The following is a 15,141-nucleotide window of genomic DNA, read 5'->3' as shown; positions in this document are numbered from 1 at the left end:
AGAAAAAAAAAAAAAATCTGACCTCTGGCCTTTAAGCCAGAATCGCTTGGCAATTCTGTTTCCCAACTGTAACACCAGAGATGCGCCGACAATGGCTCTTTCCCCTCCCCTTGCCCATTTCACAAGAGATGGTTACTTATATACATATATTTTTTTGTTTTGTTTTGTTTTTAACATGGACCATTTTTTAGTCTTTATTGAACTCATTACAATATTATTTCTATTTTATGTTTTGTGATTTTTTGGCCCTGAGGCATATAGGATTGCACCCACACCCCCCCCATACTGGAATGAGAAGTCTTAATCACTGGACCACCAGGAAGTCCTGAGATGGTTAATTATTGTGTGGATATAATCGGATGGTAGATGAAAGACCACCCTAACATCATTTTCAATTAATACCTGTTTCAAGGAAAAATGTTGCCTAGTCTCTTTGAAAAATGCTTGTGAAATTGAAAATATCTAGTTTCCTTTTTCGTTTTTTTTTTTTTTAATTGTTCTTTTATTCTTTCCTCAAGGGAAGAATAAATGGAATATTTTAGCCTCAGCAAAAAAAAAAAAAAAATTAAAAATGCTCTGAATTATCCGAAAGAATGAACTTTCTGTTTGTTGTTTTTTAAACAACAGCATCAGTGTAAAGAGACAGGTCAGCTTGGGAACTGACGTTCAACGAAAGCCGCAGCCTTTTGATCGCCGCAGAAACTGGGAGCAGTACTTCCTCCTGAGACAGAAGGACCCACCCACAGAGGGCTGTAATTAAAGCTCCACCGTGCTCTCCGCTACAAGTCAAGTGCCTTGAGAGGGCACAGGGGATAAAGCGGACATTCTAGGAGACAGCACTAAGGAGTCTGGTTACTAATCTACCAACAAGTCCTCCTGAGTAACCTGGTTCCCCATCCTACGAATAAAGGACCTATTCTGGCCAAGCGTCAGTGTATTTATTTATCAGGTCCAGGTCTGAAGGTCCTTCCAGGTCTTCTGTAAATGTTTTCTCTCCTCACCCTACAAGGGCTCAGGCCATGATGAGGTTTGAGTTGGTGGAATGATCTTTTTGCATTTACACTGAGAGTTGACTCTGACATTTAACAAATCACCCCTCTTCCCTTTAGTGGTTACTACTACTTTCTATTGAATTTCATTTCTTCAGTGCTGGCCAAAGAATTAAAATAATCAAACAGTTATCATAAAAATGATGAATTATCCCTTACTAAATTTTAAAAGTATCACCTGACTTAAGTGAGTAGGTTAAAAACCCAACTTCAATTCCTGATTTTTTTTTTCATGGCAATTATGATGTCTTATTTTAAAGACAAGGAACTATTAGGAAGTGCCGGGACAAGCCCAAGCAGAGGAGGAGGGGGCTTCAGAGGACAAGGAGCTGCCTGCCTTCTCATAGTAGAAAACTCATTTTCAGCCTTTGCACAAACAGCCATCCATCCACGTCACCTAACCATCCTGTCATGGGGATTTGGCTCAGGGAAGCCGGGTCAGGGATCACAGTGGGTGGCCCAAGTGAAGAAGGCACATTAGTAGTGGCCTGTGAAACTAGAAAACACACAAGCAAGGGTTTTCCAGGTCAAATCTAAAGAACATTTGCTCAGCCAGGGTCATGGAAAAACTAGGAAATCTACCAGTAGAGTCATCTTTGGGTTACAGTGCTGCCTGTCAGGGCTTCCCGACTCTGGGATAGAAGAGAAACCAAGGGCTGTGTGTGCATTGGGTCAGCCCACAGGGCACATTCTGTGTCACAAAACCTAGGGAGGAATCAGAATTCTTAGAAATGTGCAAAAGTAAATAACTGTATTTACTTTCCTAGGAGAGGAGACACACAGATACACACAGAGGTACGTATGCACACACAGGAATTCTCTGGGGTCCATGGTTTAGTTAAGTCTATAAAGTTGACCACTGTAACCTGAACACCAATGCTGAAGTGAAAGAAGTGACTGCTAGGTCTCATTTTCTTTCAATTATTTGTAAAGGAAGAGTGGATGGATATCTTATCATCAGTGGAGAGTCACAAGGGATAAGTGATGAAAACTTGGTGTGAAAAAGAAAAACCTCACTGCTCCCCACGCACTTCTCTTCCCACGTCACCGTCCTTAAATGTATAAATAAAAACACCACCTACAGAAGGTTGAATGGTGGCCCCTGGATAGATATGTTCGTCTTCTAACTCCCAGAACCTTTGAATGCCACTTTTTTCAGGAAAAGGATCTCTGCAGATGTAATTTTAGTTAAGGATCTAAAGAAGAGACCATCCTCTGGATAACCCAGGCAGCTCTAAATCCAAGAAGTATGTCCTTATAAGAGACAGAAGAGGATCCAAAGAAGACAAACAGTTGGCCAAGAGGCACATGAAAAGACACTCAACTTCTCTGTTAGAGAAATGCCAATCAAAACTACAATATAATATCACCTCACATGGGTCAGAATGACCATCATCAAAAAAAATCTATGAAAAATAAATGCTGGAGAGGGTGTGGAGAAAAGGAAACCCTCTTATACTGTTGGTGGGAATGTAAATTGATACAGCCACTATGGAGAACAGTATGGAGTTTTCTTAAAAAACTAAAAATAGAACTACCATATGACCAAGAAATCCCACTTCTAGGTGTATACCCAGAGAAAACCATAATTCCAAAAGGTACATGCACCCCTATGTTTATTGCAGCAGTATTTAGTATTGCAGTTTGTTGCAGCTTGCAACAGCCAAGACATGGACGCAACCTAAATATCCATCAGTAGATGAATGGATAAAGAAGATGTGGTACATATACACAATGGAATATTACTCAGCCGTAAAAGGCAATGGAATCGTGCCATTTGCAGAGATGAGGATGGACCTAGAGACTGTCATACAGAGTGAAATAAGTCAGAAACAGGAAAATAGCATATACTAACATATAAGGGATCTAGAAAAGATGGTACAGGTGAACCTCTCTGCAAAACAGAAGTACAGACATAGACATAAAAAAGGAACATGTGGCCACCAAGGGGGAAGAAGGGGTGGGATGAATTGGGAGACTGAGATTGACATATATACACTACTGATACTATGTATAAAATAGTTAACCAATGAGCACGTACTGTATTGTACAGGGAACTCTACTCTGTGCTCTGTGGTGACCTAAATGGGAAGGAAATCTGAGAAAGAGGGAACATATGTGAACATACAGCTGATTCACTTTGCTATACAGGAGAAACTAACACAACGTTGTAAGGCAGCTAATGAAAGCAAATGTCACTCAGTCGTGTCCGACTCCATGGACTATACAGTCCATGCAATTCTCCAGGCCAGAATACTGGAGTGGGTAGTTGTTTCCTTCTCCAGGGGATCTTCCCAACCCAGGGATCGAACCCAGGTCTCCCGCATTGCAGGCTGATTCTTTACCAGCTGAGCCACCAGGGAAGCCCGAGAATACTGGAGTGGGTAGCCTATCCCTTCTCCAACAGATCTTCTGACCCAGGAATCAAACTGGGGTCTCCTGCATTGCAGGTGGATTCTTTACTAACTGAGCTTTCAGGCAATTATACTCCAATAAAAAAATTTTTTTTACAAGCTGTGAGATGCTCCCTACCAAGACCAGGAGTATAAAACCTATGGAGAAGCTTGTTATTTTCAAGTCATTAACTATAAAATGTCCACCAAACAAAGTAGAAAACACATATGCGTACTGAATGCTCAGTCACTTCAGTTGTGTCTGACTCTTTACAATCGTATGGACTGTAGCCCACCAGGTTCTCGGTCCATGGGATTCTCCAGGTGAGGAGAATACTGGCATGGATTGCCATGCCCTCCTCCAGGGGATCTTCCTGGTCCAGGGATCAAACCTACATCTCTTAAGTCTCTTGCATTTGCAGGTGGGTTCTTTACTACTAGAACCATCTGGGAAGCCCATTAGTCACTGAGTTGTGTTCAACTCTTTGCAGCCCCATGGACTGTAGCCTGCCAGGCTCCTCTGTCCATGGAATTCTCCAGGCAAGAATACTGGAGTGGCTTGCCATTCCCTTCTCCAGGAGATCTTCCCAACCCAGGGATCATTGCAGGCAGATTCTTTACCACCTGAGCCACCAGGAAAGCCCAGAAAACACATATGTGTGGTTTAATAAATAGCACAACCACCTCCCACTGCTGGTCAAGAAAGAATGCTCTTCATGCTCTTGTTCCTCCTATGATATGTGAACAGCCTGGAGCTGAATTTCTAGAATCTGTACCCCATATGTTTGTACCCGAACACAAGGGAGAAAGTGAAAAGAAAGACCTGCAAGGATGCATTGGCACTAAATCCCAGTGTTAGACGAGGCAGGTTCAGTGTACTTGAGAGAAAGGTAGGAGTTATCCAGCCAAGTCACAGGATGGTTGACTACAGGGTGGGATTTCCAGAGCAGGAAGAAAATACATGTTTTCTTCACAGCTCCCCCGACACCATGCAATTTTCATGCTCATACAAAGGCATCAAAGACCCCTCTTTGATGTCCCACAGGATGCTTTTTTCCAGATATGTAAATATACAGTAAGAAATACATAACATCAGGCTGGTGTGCACTAGAGGGCTTCCTCTAGCCCCTCCCGTCCTCCCCCAGGCTGCCAAAGCTCACATGGAGGAGGACCACTTTCCAGGCCTTCACTTACCTCGGGTAGTGTATCCTCCAATGACATAAATTTTCCCCTTACACTCACACGCAGAGAACTCAGCCAGAGGGTTTGGTAAGGGTGCCACGAAATTCCAGGCATCCTGCTCAGGGTTGTAACACTCAACATTAGAAACGGCCTGCCCACCAATGGCGTAGAGTTTGAAGTTAACAGCCACGAGCTTGAAATTAGACCTGCAAGAGAGAAACAAAGGCCCACAAAGTCAGTTCTGATTACTCAAAAGACCACGGCACAATCTGCTAAAGCTGTGTGTGGAATCTGCTGGGTATTTGAAGGAAATGAGCTCTCCAAACAGGGTGCTGTTATGCCTGGGGACAGAGGAATGATGCAATAGCATCCGAGATTTCACCCATCCCCAAGAAGCCACAAAAATGGTGCATTCTCTACACTTTAGCTGTTGAAGGTAAGCAATTCAATGTAACAAGACTAATCTTGCTTAGTTTAAACCAAGAATCAAAGACACTTTGTATGTGCTAAACTCAAGACCTCTGTATCCAATCAAAAAATAATATAGTTGTAAAAAATAATTCACTCAGAAAGAAAAAACTCACAACACTGTAAATCAACTATACTTCTATAATAAGTAGATTGATTAAAAAATAAACTCAATACTCTCTCAAGAGTGGGAGCAATTACCCACTCCATTCCCTTGCCGTCTCTACTCACAGTGGGTAGGCTCCATCCTAGGATACATCAGCACTGCCTACACAGACAAGCACATGCCATATGTTTTCTACAGGGTGGTCCAAACACCCATTTACCATGAGTTCACTCAAGCAGACGGCTCACCCATCTTCCTCATGTGAGGGCATCTTCTACACTGCATGGCAACATACAAAGTAGAGGGAGGTAAGCACTGAACTAAACAGAAATATTTTGATCTGGCATTGTAAGAGCATTCATACATGTTAACTCAACAAATAACAGATATCAACAAATGCTCACCTATCACAAGAGTAAACAATTTTAAAAAGAAAAATGTATTGCTTTTAAGATTCATATTCAGTAATACAATTAAATTGCTTATTGGCTTCAGATACTAAATAAAAGTCTCATGACTTTCGGATAGAAAAGAAAAAATTAATTTCTTTCACTGTAGTACAGGGATTAATGGACTCCTTAAAGGCCAGGAAGAATAAGCATTTGGAAGTGCTGCGTGAGTTGACTGTGATACATGCAACGATCTCAACTTTACACTCATACGAGCAGGAGCACAGAGCTGCAGACCTGGTTCTGGACCTGCTCTGGCGATAACCAGCTATCTGACCTCCATCTCAAGTGTGTAAACCACACCCATCCCAGGGCAGTGGAGACAACCAGAGCACACAGCATATCAGAAAGTACCAACACAATGATTTTGTCGAAAGCAACAATGTCCTACTAAAGAATGGGGGTGCAGAGGCTCTAAATGTTCAAATGGAAAAAAGCATGTAAGAGGGTAGATTAAAAAGCAGTAATAAACAAGTAGCCATGCTGGACAGATGTTTAATAAACAATGATACATTATGATACAGAACGTATGTTCTATATAGCCACCTACTAAAAAAATAGGATTTTTTCAATGGTTCCTGTAATGTTTACATTTAAATGAGTTTTAGCTTAGTTGTGTTTTTCAAATCAGACAGTGAACAGAGTACTCTTCATCAAGAACCTCACACTGTCCATTAAACCCAATCGGCCATTCAGTTTTTCATGCTAGTAGACTTCACTGGGGTGGCAGTTACCGGGGGGTCCCTGGTTCACGGTGCTTACCTTTCCTGCTGCCAGTGGTCCTTAAAATCTGACCGTGATGCCCTCTCTGTGTGTGCAAATTTGGGGAACCAAAGGAAATAAAGCTTGTAAATAAGCACTAAATTTTACTAGCCCACAATTTGTTTTTGTTCCCCAAAGGTACACAGATAGTAAATTTTGTAAGATCAAAACAGCGTTTGATATTCCTCCAGCATAATCATTTGTCCTGTGCAATATGTAAGGGACTTCTTTCTGAGGCTGAATGAACAGGCAGCTAAAAGTAAACAACTCCATCTCTCCAGACCCCAATATGCTCAAATTCACTTGAAAAGAGAAACAGTTTTCAATATTGAATTTATGATGAAATTGCCACCCAAACACAGGCCACTTGATGAAGAGGCAGACGGCCAAGGATTATGAACGCAGGCTTGTATGGGGAAGTCTCAGCTCCCCTGCTAAACAGCTCTGTGACCTTGAACAAGGCATTGAATCTCAGCTGATCCGAGTCTCAGTTTCCCCACTTGTGAAGGGGGGAAAAGAAAAGCACGTTGTTAAGAGTTAAGAAGGGTAATCTACAGAAAGAGATCACTGCCTGCATGTCCCTGCCTATGTTTCTTAACCTCAGGAGGATTAGTTTCTCGTCGGGCAACTGCAGCCGTCACTGGCTGCAAAGTACAAAGTGCTGGATTTCTGTACAAAGCACTCTCATGTCCACAAATCCTTGCCTTTTCCCATTTTCTGAAAGTAAGTCTTCCATTCTTCACATCCTACAGGGTAAAGGTATGAATCCAACATAGCAATTATTTTAATTATCACTTTTATAGGGTTTTTCCTAATACTGATCCCTGATATCCTCCATTCAGAAAGGAAAAAGGATTTTTAAATCAAATAATTATTTGCTGTAGCTACATACTTGACTTAAACAGTGGATAGAAATGAAAGTGAGAAAAATTAGATGATGATCTAGTTTCTTTCACTTAGAAGAAATCAAAAGCTCTTGAAATCCTTCAAAGCTAAGTAACATGAACCATGCTAACCACCAGCACACAGTTATCAAAGACAAACAACAGCTACACAACCACCGTCGCTGCAGTAGCTACATAGGATGATTGGGGTCTGAGAGGCTGGGAGTGCCACTCAATGAAACTCACTGCGCCTGTTTCCTTTTGGGGAAAATGGAGCCAACAGAAAGGCCCACCTTACAGAGGCCCTGGAGGACACCTAAAGTAGTGACCACAACATGCAGCCCTGAGTAAAAGCTCAAGAACTGTAAACCACCAGCAGGTCTTGCGGCTTAGAAAAGTTGTTACCATTAGGGTAAAACTTGGAGCGCAAAGCTCGCTCCTTTCTCCCGTCCTTTCCCAAGCTCTCTGAGAAAGATGGTGCAGTCTGTGGACCACTAGGGCCTTCTGTCTCCTCCTTCCCCTATGCTACCTCCCCACATAGTAGGGTGCCCTGGGGACCAGTAAGGGGAGAAGGAAAGGTTAGGAGACAGAAGTAGTCATGCCTGCTCCCTACTACCAACCATCTCTGAGAAAACCTAACCCACAAAACAATTTAAACTGTTGGTCAAAATTACATTGGGTGAGGGGAGGTGAATAGACATATGGTTTTCTTTACTTCATGGGGCTTTCCTGGTGACTCAGATAGTGAAGAATCTGCCTGCAATGCGGGAGACCTGGATTCAATCCCTGGGTCAGGATGATCCTCTGGATAAGGGAAAGGCAACCCACTCCAGTATTCTTGCCTGGAGAAGTCCATGGCATCTCAGAGTTGGACAAGACTGAGTGACTAACACACTTTACTTCATGCTATCCTGAGGCTCCACTGCAATTCACCATAGAGGACAACATTTCTCAAAGGCTCCATCACTCTAGAAAAGTTCTAAAAGAAACTTTGGCTCAGAGGAAAGAGGACAGCCAAAGCTGACAAGTGTAATTCCTTCCAGGCCAAGGACTTGTTTGGTAGGTTTCTCTCCTAGTCTTGCTGTACTCACATGTAGAACAACCCTACTCTGATTTCAGAGCAAGGGTACAGGGCAACACAAGAGATTAGAGACAACTCTAGAAACAGAGAAGTTAACGAACTGATGACTGCAGCGGTGCCAGTTCCTGCAAGTTATCCCAAATTAAAGCGAGGAAGGGAAGCAAGTAAGTTTGTGGGCACACAAGTTTCTACACAGGCAGAGTTACATCCTGACAACTCCAGAGATCAAATCCACATTCAGACCACTGGGCAGTACTGTATGCTTGGACTTCAAAGCAGCCTCTCCAGCAGCATTGTGTACTCATTGCCATTTTAAGTAGAAGGCACAATCCTAAACGTTTCTTTTTTTTCTTTTCTTTTTTGGTTCACCACTGGTCATTTAGCATCATTTTCTCTAGGGTGTAAAGGGCTTTATAAATCTCTCCGTCCCAGGGGAGTCTAAGTTCCCACCTGTCCCTTGTTATTTAGGATTATGGGATCATTTTACTGTTCAGTGCCCATGGAAAGTAGGCTGCTCTGTCTTTGATCCCTTTGTCAATGGTCCAGTTAACCTCAGCAAAGGCAAGTGAATGGGGTGGATGTGAAATGCTGTGTAACCAGGGGTCAAAATCTGCCCATTCTACTCAAGGTTTCTTCCAGTCTTTCTTCCAGTCTCCTAAGTTTCTTCCAGTGTTTCCAGAGCCTGTGTGGGACACATTATCCAGCAATAATTCCATTCCAGGCTTCACTTTTATTTGTCTTATCATCTAAATTCAACTATAAACTCCTTCAGGGCAGAGCCATATCATTGCGTGGTTTATTCAACAGTGACCAGAACAAGGCTGGCACAGAGGCTGTGGTGAGGGCTGAGATTTACGTGAGGAAATTCTGAGAAGCAACCCAGGATCATGAAATATCTGAGCTCAACTTCTTGGAAGAAAATAATTTTTAAAAGGAAAAGTTAAAGGTTTTCATGAAGACAGTCACCATCAGTCATGAAGCCAAAACCTGTAAATGCTCCAAATGGTTATACTGAGTCAATGAATATTTAAATTTTGGTTACTCTACTTTTTACACAACTTGACCAATTTTTTAAAAAGTGGAGTAACCAAGCTCCAAGTAGGGCTTCCCTGGTGGCTCAGATAGTAAAGAATCCGCCTGCAAAGTAGGAGACCCAGGTTCAATCCCTGGGTTGGGAAGATCCCATGAAGAAGGAAATGGCAACCCACTCCACTATTCTTGCCTGGGAAATCCCATGCTCAGAGAAGCCTGGAGGGCTACAGTCCATGGGGTCGCAAGAAGCTGGGCATGATTGAGCACTAACACTTTCACTACTCCACTTTTTACACACCTTGAGCAATTTACTTTCTGTGCCTCAGTCTCTGCCTCGGTAAAACAGGGACCTAATATAATCCTTGAGAAGAATAAGTGAGAAGATACATGCAAAGCAGTAGCGCAGAGTACTAGGTACTAGACAGTACCCAGTACAGAGTAAATGTTCAATTAAATGTTACTTACTATTATTTTTCAGCAATTCTAAGTAACTAAAATGACTATAATGACTTACAAAATAAAAATATTCACTGCAATGTTACATTTTTAAAGGAACAAAAAGATACATTCACTTTTATTACAATAATGTAAAATATATTCCACAGTTCAAAAAAGCCATGCATTTAAAGCATTTATTGCTTACCATGTTAGCAGTATAAATATACATAAGCATTGAATAAGCAGTAGGTCCCAATCAGAAGAGAAAGAAAAAAACAAAAACAGAAAATTTCAATTCAGGGTGAGGAGTATGCTAGAAAAGAAAGCATGGTGTTGCATCATTTAGTCCAGTTGAGGGTTCGGGGATGGAATCCTGGTTGAGATTATGTCAGATCTGAGTCAAAGTAAGAAGGAGAAAAGGTTAAAATTCCAATATGGCACCCAATTCTAAAAATATAATGAAAAAAGGTATCTGTGTAGAAAGAATAATAATAACTTGAAAATACATAAGAATAATTAAAACAACAACAACAACAAAAAAAAAACAGACCAGACAAAGGTAATAAAAGAAACCTTTCCTGAAGGACCAAAACCCCCCCAAAATACATGGAAAAGCAAACCATTTTTCCATCTGCAAAGTATCAGAGAACTGTGAATCCTCCTTCAAATTAACCTATGATACACTGTAATTCCAATCAAAATTCTAACAGGACTTGACAAGAATATTCTAAAGTATATCTGAAGGAGAAAATGTATCAAGAATAACCAAGAGAATTAAAACAGAACAAATGGGTCTCTGTGCTATTAGACAATAAAATAGGTTCCCAAGCTACAAAAATTTAAAAATGCGTTATTACTATAGGAATGGCTAAACTGCCCACTGGGAAACAGGGAAATTAGCATAGGATAACTGGTTTAGCAAATCACAGTGAAGAACCAAGACTACTGAACATTCAGGAAACGTGTTATAACCTAAAATCCCCAAAAGATTCAGATGTAAGTATAAAATAGCAAAACTATAAAAGTAACAGCACGAGACAGACGCGGGCTCTCCTAGTAGAAGCCTTCCTTGTAGAAAGCCTTTCCTATGCAAGATAAAAAGCTCATAGGACGCAGACGACAAAACTGACTACGAACTATTGAAATGCTTTTCCTATAAAAGCAAGTGAAATTGCTCAGTCGTGTCCGACTCTTTGTGACCCCATGGACTGTAACCTACCAGGTTCCTCCGTCCATGGGATTTTCCAACCAAGAATACTGGAGTGGGTTGTCATTTCCTTCTCCAGGAGATCTTCCCGACCCAGGGATTGAACCTGGGTCTCCCACATTGTAGGCAGATGCTTTACCATCTGAACCACCAGGGAAGTTCCCTTTCCTATAAAAATACCCTATAAACATGAAGCCCAAAACTGGATGCTCACAAGGCCAGTTCTTATTGTTGTCGACTTGCTTGTTTTTTAAATGGAGTACGGTGCCAACATTTAAAAATTGAGCTGTCTGGCGACACCATTCCTCACGCCTATGGCAGTAACAGCTGTGGTCGCGATGTGGCGCCCTCTTGTGGTGGATTAGTAACTCTCCAGTTCATCATAACCCTTCCAAACCCCTCTATTCACTGGCTCTACCTGCCTGGTCACTTCTGGCATTTCATTTTTGACCTTTATGATAAAAAAAAAAAGGCAGATGAAAAACATGTGCAACACTACCTAACAGATAACAGTTATTATCTATATACAAGAAGAGAATTTCTAAAATTAATACAAAAAAGATAAGCCAATTTTTTAAAAACTGGGAAAGGCCATTTATAAAAGATATGCTAAGTCACTTCAGTCATGGCTGACTCTGTGTGACCCCATAGACGGCAGGCCATCAGGCTCCCCCGTCCCTGGGATTCTCCAGGCAAGAACACTGGAGTGGGTTGCCATTTCCTTCTCCAATGCTTGAAAGTGAAAGGTGAAAGTGAAGTCGGTCAGTTGTGTCCGACTCTTAGTAACCCCATGGACTGCAGCCTACCAGGCTCCTCCGTCCATGGGATTTTCCAGGCAAGAGTACTGGAGTGGGGTGCCATTGCCTTCTCCAATAAAAGATAAACACATGGCCAATAAACATATGAAACAAACAATCTCTCCTCCAAGCAGAGACAGTCACACCAGTGTTTTTGTCCATTATAATGGTAAAGATAAAAACTGTTCATAATGTCTTATCTTGGCAAGAATTTAGGAAACTGGCAAGCTGAAACACTGTCGCTGAGAGAGGCAATTAGATCAATTTTTGATGAGAAATTTGGCAGGAGCTACCAAACTTTAAAATGCATGTATACTTTGTTCCATCTACCCAGGGCTTCCAGGCATTTGCCATATAGAGCTAACATACACCAACTAAGATAGGCACACATATTCAAAGACAATATGGGATTTTTATAATGGCAAACGGAAGTGACCCAAATGCTCATGATAAGGCAAGAACTGATTACAGTACTGTGCATCCATAGGCTGGAATACTACACAGCCATTAACAAGAGTGAGGTGGGTCTACATTTGCTGATACAGAAAAAACCTCTCAGAGTGGAAATACCAAGGGCCATAATAATCAGCATAAGCTAAACAATTTTGCAGTAAAAATATGTATAAGATGCATATATACTCCAACATGTAAATGCATACATATATATTTTCCCCTGTAAACCATTACTGTATTTATAAATATACATTTGTGATGTATATTATGTATTTATATATTTACATTAATATGTCTATAGATACACATATGTTTTACTCCATGGTTTTTCAATGTCAGTTGCAATTTTTCTAAGTATGTATTTATGCATTACTGGAATTCTTGTTTTTTCCTCCCTAAAGAGGACAGTAAGGAGTTCTGCAGGGGTGGCAGGGAAGGACTACCAGAGATTTGGAGAGAAAAAAGAATCATGTGAGGTGCTCTGTTAAAGGTTGTGGAGCTGGGTTTGTGTGCTGAGCACCAAATGCACAGCAGGAGACATGGGAGCAGAGGTGCCAGCCTGCTGGCCCTTCTACCCTGATCTTGGCATCTTCTATCACCACTGCATGTTCCTTGCTTGCTTCAACAAAGACTCTCAGAATCCACTTAAAAGTAACACTGTGATATCAGATTTTCAATACAGCAGTGTAAATAATGCACTAGAGAGGGCATAGAAAAAAATACGCCAATCTGTAGATAGTTATCACCTCCCTCAAGGAGGAATTAGTAGTAATGATCTTTCTATGGCCATACTACCCTGAACATGTCCTATCTTGAAAGCTAAGCAGGGTCAGGCCTGGTTAGTACTCGGATGAGAAAAGTGACAGTCTTTCTGCTTCTTCATTCTTTGCCCTTTTACCATGTTTTCTAGAACAACTATGCATTTTTTACCATGAAAAAACAAACAACACGTTCCAAATTGAATTTTATATTATAGTAGAAATAAAGCCAGTGTACCCTCCCCCACTCAGCCTAGAGGGGCATCTTAAGTCAAGTAAATCTGTGTAATGACCTTCTCATTCTTGTTAAGACTTTCTTTGCACAGTTGTGAGTCCCCCAACTCCTTGTTCCACACTTCAGGGCAGGAACCACGGTGGAGGTTGGGCGGGCGGCGGAGGGCGGGGGGGAGGGCTTGAGATAGACACAAGATGGGCCAGAAGAAAGGGCATGCCTGTCCTTTCTTGAGTTACATTGATTCTTCTCCCCACTTCTGAATGGCTCTGGGCCATCCTGGGCTCTGCCATCGTTTTTTGTTTTTTGTTTTTTCCTACCACTTCTTCCTGTAATTTGCCCTTGTTTTTCTATTCCATCCCTGACTCTGTTCCCTCTTCCTGCCCCTGATTTCTTCCTTTTCCTTTCTTCAAGTCACCCAAGTGCATGTTGAGAGGGATTTGCAGGATGGGAAGGGAAAGGTTGGGGTGGATGATCATATTCTAATTCTGCAGGTGACCAATGCCAGGCTCAAGTCTTGAGTCCATGATGAAGACTGTCTGGGAAGAAAAGTGAGATGCAAAAGAGAATAAAAAACAAGGAAGGTAATCCTGGATAGCTAATATTAGTAGAAGCCTAATGATTATTTTCTGATCACAGATTGGTAAGCTTCAAAGTCATCAACAAGAACATCCAAAGTCAGTGTTACAGGTTACCGTGTGTCATTATAATCAGGATTAGTTCCTAAAAGAAAATAAAAATAAAAGCAAAATTAAATAAAGTTTTCTTTGGAAGTATCCTTCTAGGAAAACCCAAAAAAGGCAATTCGTCTGAAGGCAAAATACTGGCTAAGAAAACCACGCAGCGAGCTGACCTCCTTGGGGGCTTCTGCTTCCCTGCAATTTCTTAGTTCATCGGGAACTTTGCCAGAGTCAAGGCCAACCACATTCCCAAGCAAGCCATTCCCATCTCAGAACAACCTCCAGTGACTGCTGTTGACTCCAGTGGAGTCAACCTGAGGGGTATGGCTTCCGGAACAGGTGGATGCGCGGGAACGCAGTAGCTGGCTGGGTGCTTACCTCTTCTGGTTCATGGAGGCCACCTGGAGCCACTCATTGGTGCTGGGGTTGTAGGAATGTGCCGCGGAGATCTCCTGGCTGGTGATCCTGTACCCGCCCACGATGAAGAGGTAGTTGTCCAGGATGGCAGCCCCGTACCCCCTGACATTCACCAGGTCGGGAGGAAGGTTGTTGGCCAGCGGGAACCAGCGCTCCGTCATCTCCTCGTACCTGAGCATGGACGGGGGCTCCCCTTGGTAGGGGTGAGGGGCCAGGGGTCCCCCCAAGAAGTCCCCCAGGGCCACGAGGACGGGAGTCCCGGTCATCCGGGCCTCTCTCAGCCTCTGCTTCAGGCTGACATCCCCAGGGGCCGGAGGAGAAGAGCCCAGGAGGTGGAACTGGGGCTTGCACAGCACCTCGTGGAAGTGGACAGCCATGAAGCGCAGGCAGGCCTCCTGCAGGTCCGGGAGCCCGTACACCTGCGCCAGGCGGTACAGCTCCAGGCAGTTGGTGAGCCGCACCTGGGACAGCAGCAGCTGCAGCAGAGACGTGACCTGCAGGAAGGAGGCCGCCTCCACCAGCTCAGATAGCAGGCTCGCCTCGTCCATGTCCTCCTCCTCCTCCTCGGCCCCGCCACCCGGCTCCCCGCGCCGGCCCAGCAGCCAGCCCTCGCGGGCGCCGCCCGCGTTGATGAAGTCCAGCACCAGGCGCAGGCCCGGGGCGCTGAGGCCGCGCAGCTGCTGCACCTCGGGGCCCCCGGCCTCCGGGCTCAGGGCCTCGCGCATGCCGGAGCGGTAGAGGGCGCGGAAGTAG

At 43.1% G+C, this 15,141-nt stretch overlaps 1 protein-coding gene across 1 annotated transcript in view; it reads right to left on the bottom strand.

Annotated features, from left to right (window-relative positions):
- KLHL42 (kelch-like family member 42) overlaps positions 1-15,135 on the bottom strand; it is a 21,208-nt gene extending 6,073 nt beyond the window's left edge. Inside the window, exons 1-2 of the mRNA XM_010856026.1 lie at positions 14,350-15,135; positions 4,637-4,830 (exon numbers count right to left, since the gene is read on the bottom strand). Coding sequence (XP_010854328.1) covers positions 4,637-4,830; positions 14,350-15,113 — 958 coding nt within the window. The 5' untranslated portion in view covers positions 15,114-15,135. The remainder of the gene's footprint in view (positions 1-4,636; positions 4,831-14,349) is intronic.
- Between the last annotated feature and the right edge of the window lie 6 nt (positions 15,136-15,141).

Source organism: Bison bison, unplaced genomic scaffold, assembly GCF_000754665.1.
Source record: "Bison bison bison isolate TAMUID 2011002044 unplaced genomic scaffold, Bison_UMD1.0 scf7180017864370, whole genome shotgun sequence".
Taxonomy (NCBI): domain Eukaryota; kingdom Metazoa; phylum Chordata; class Mammalia; order Artiodactyla; family Bovidae; genus Bison; species Bison bison.
The sequence above is the reverse complement of the archived record's forward strand: the minus strand, read 5'-3'. Positions and strand labels throughout refer to the sequence as shown.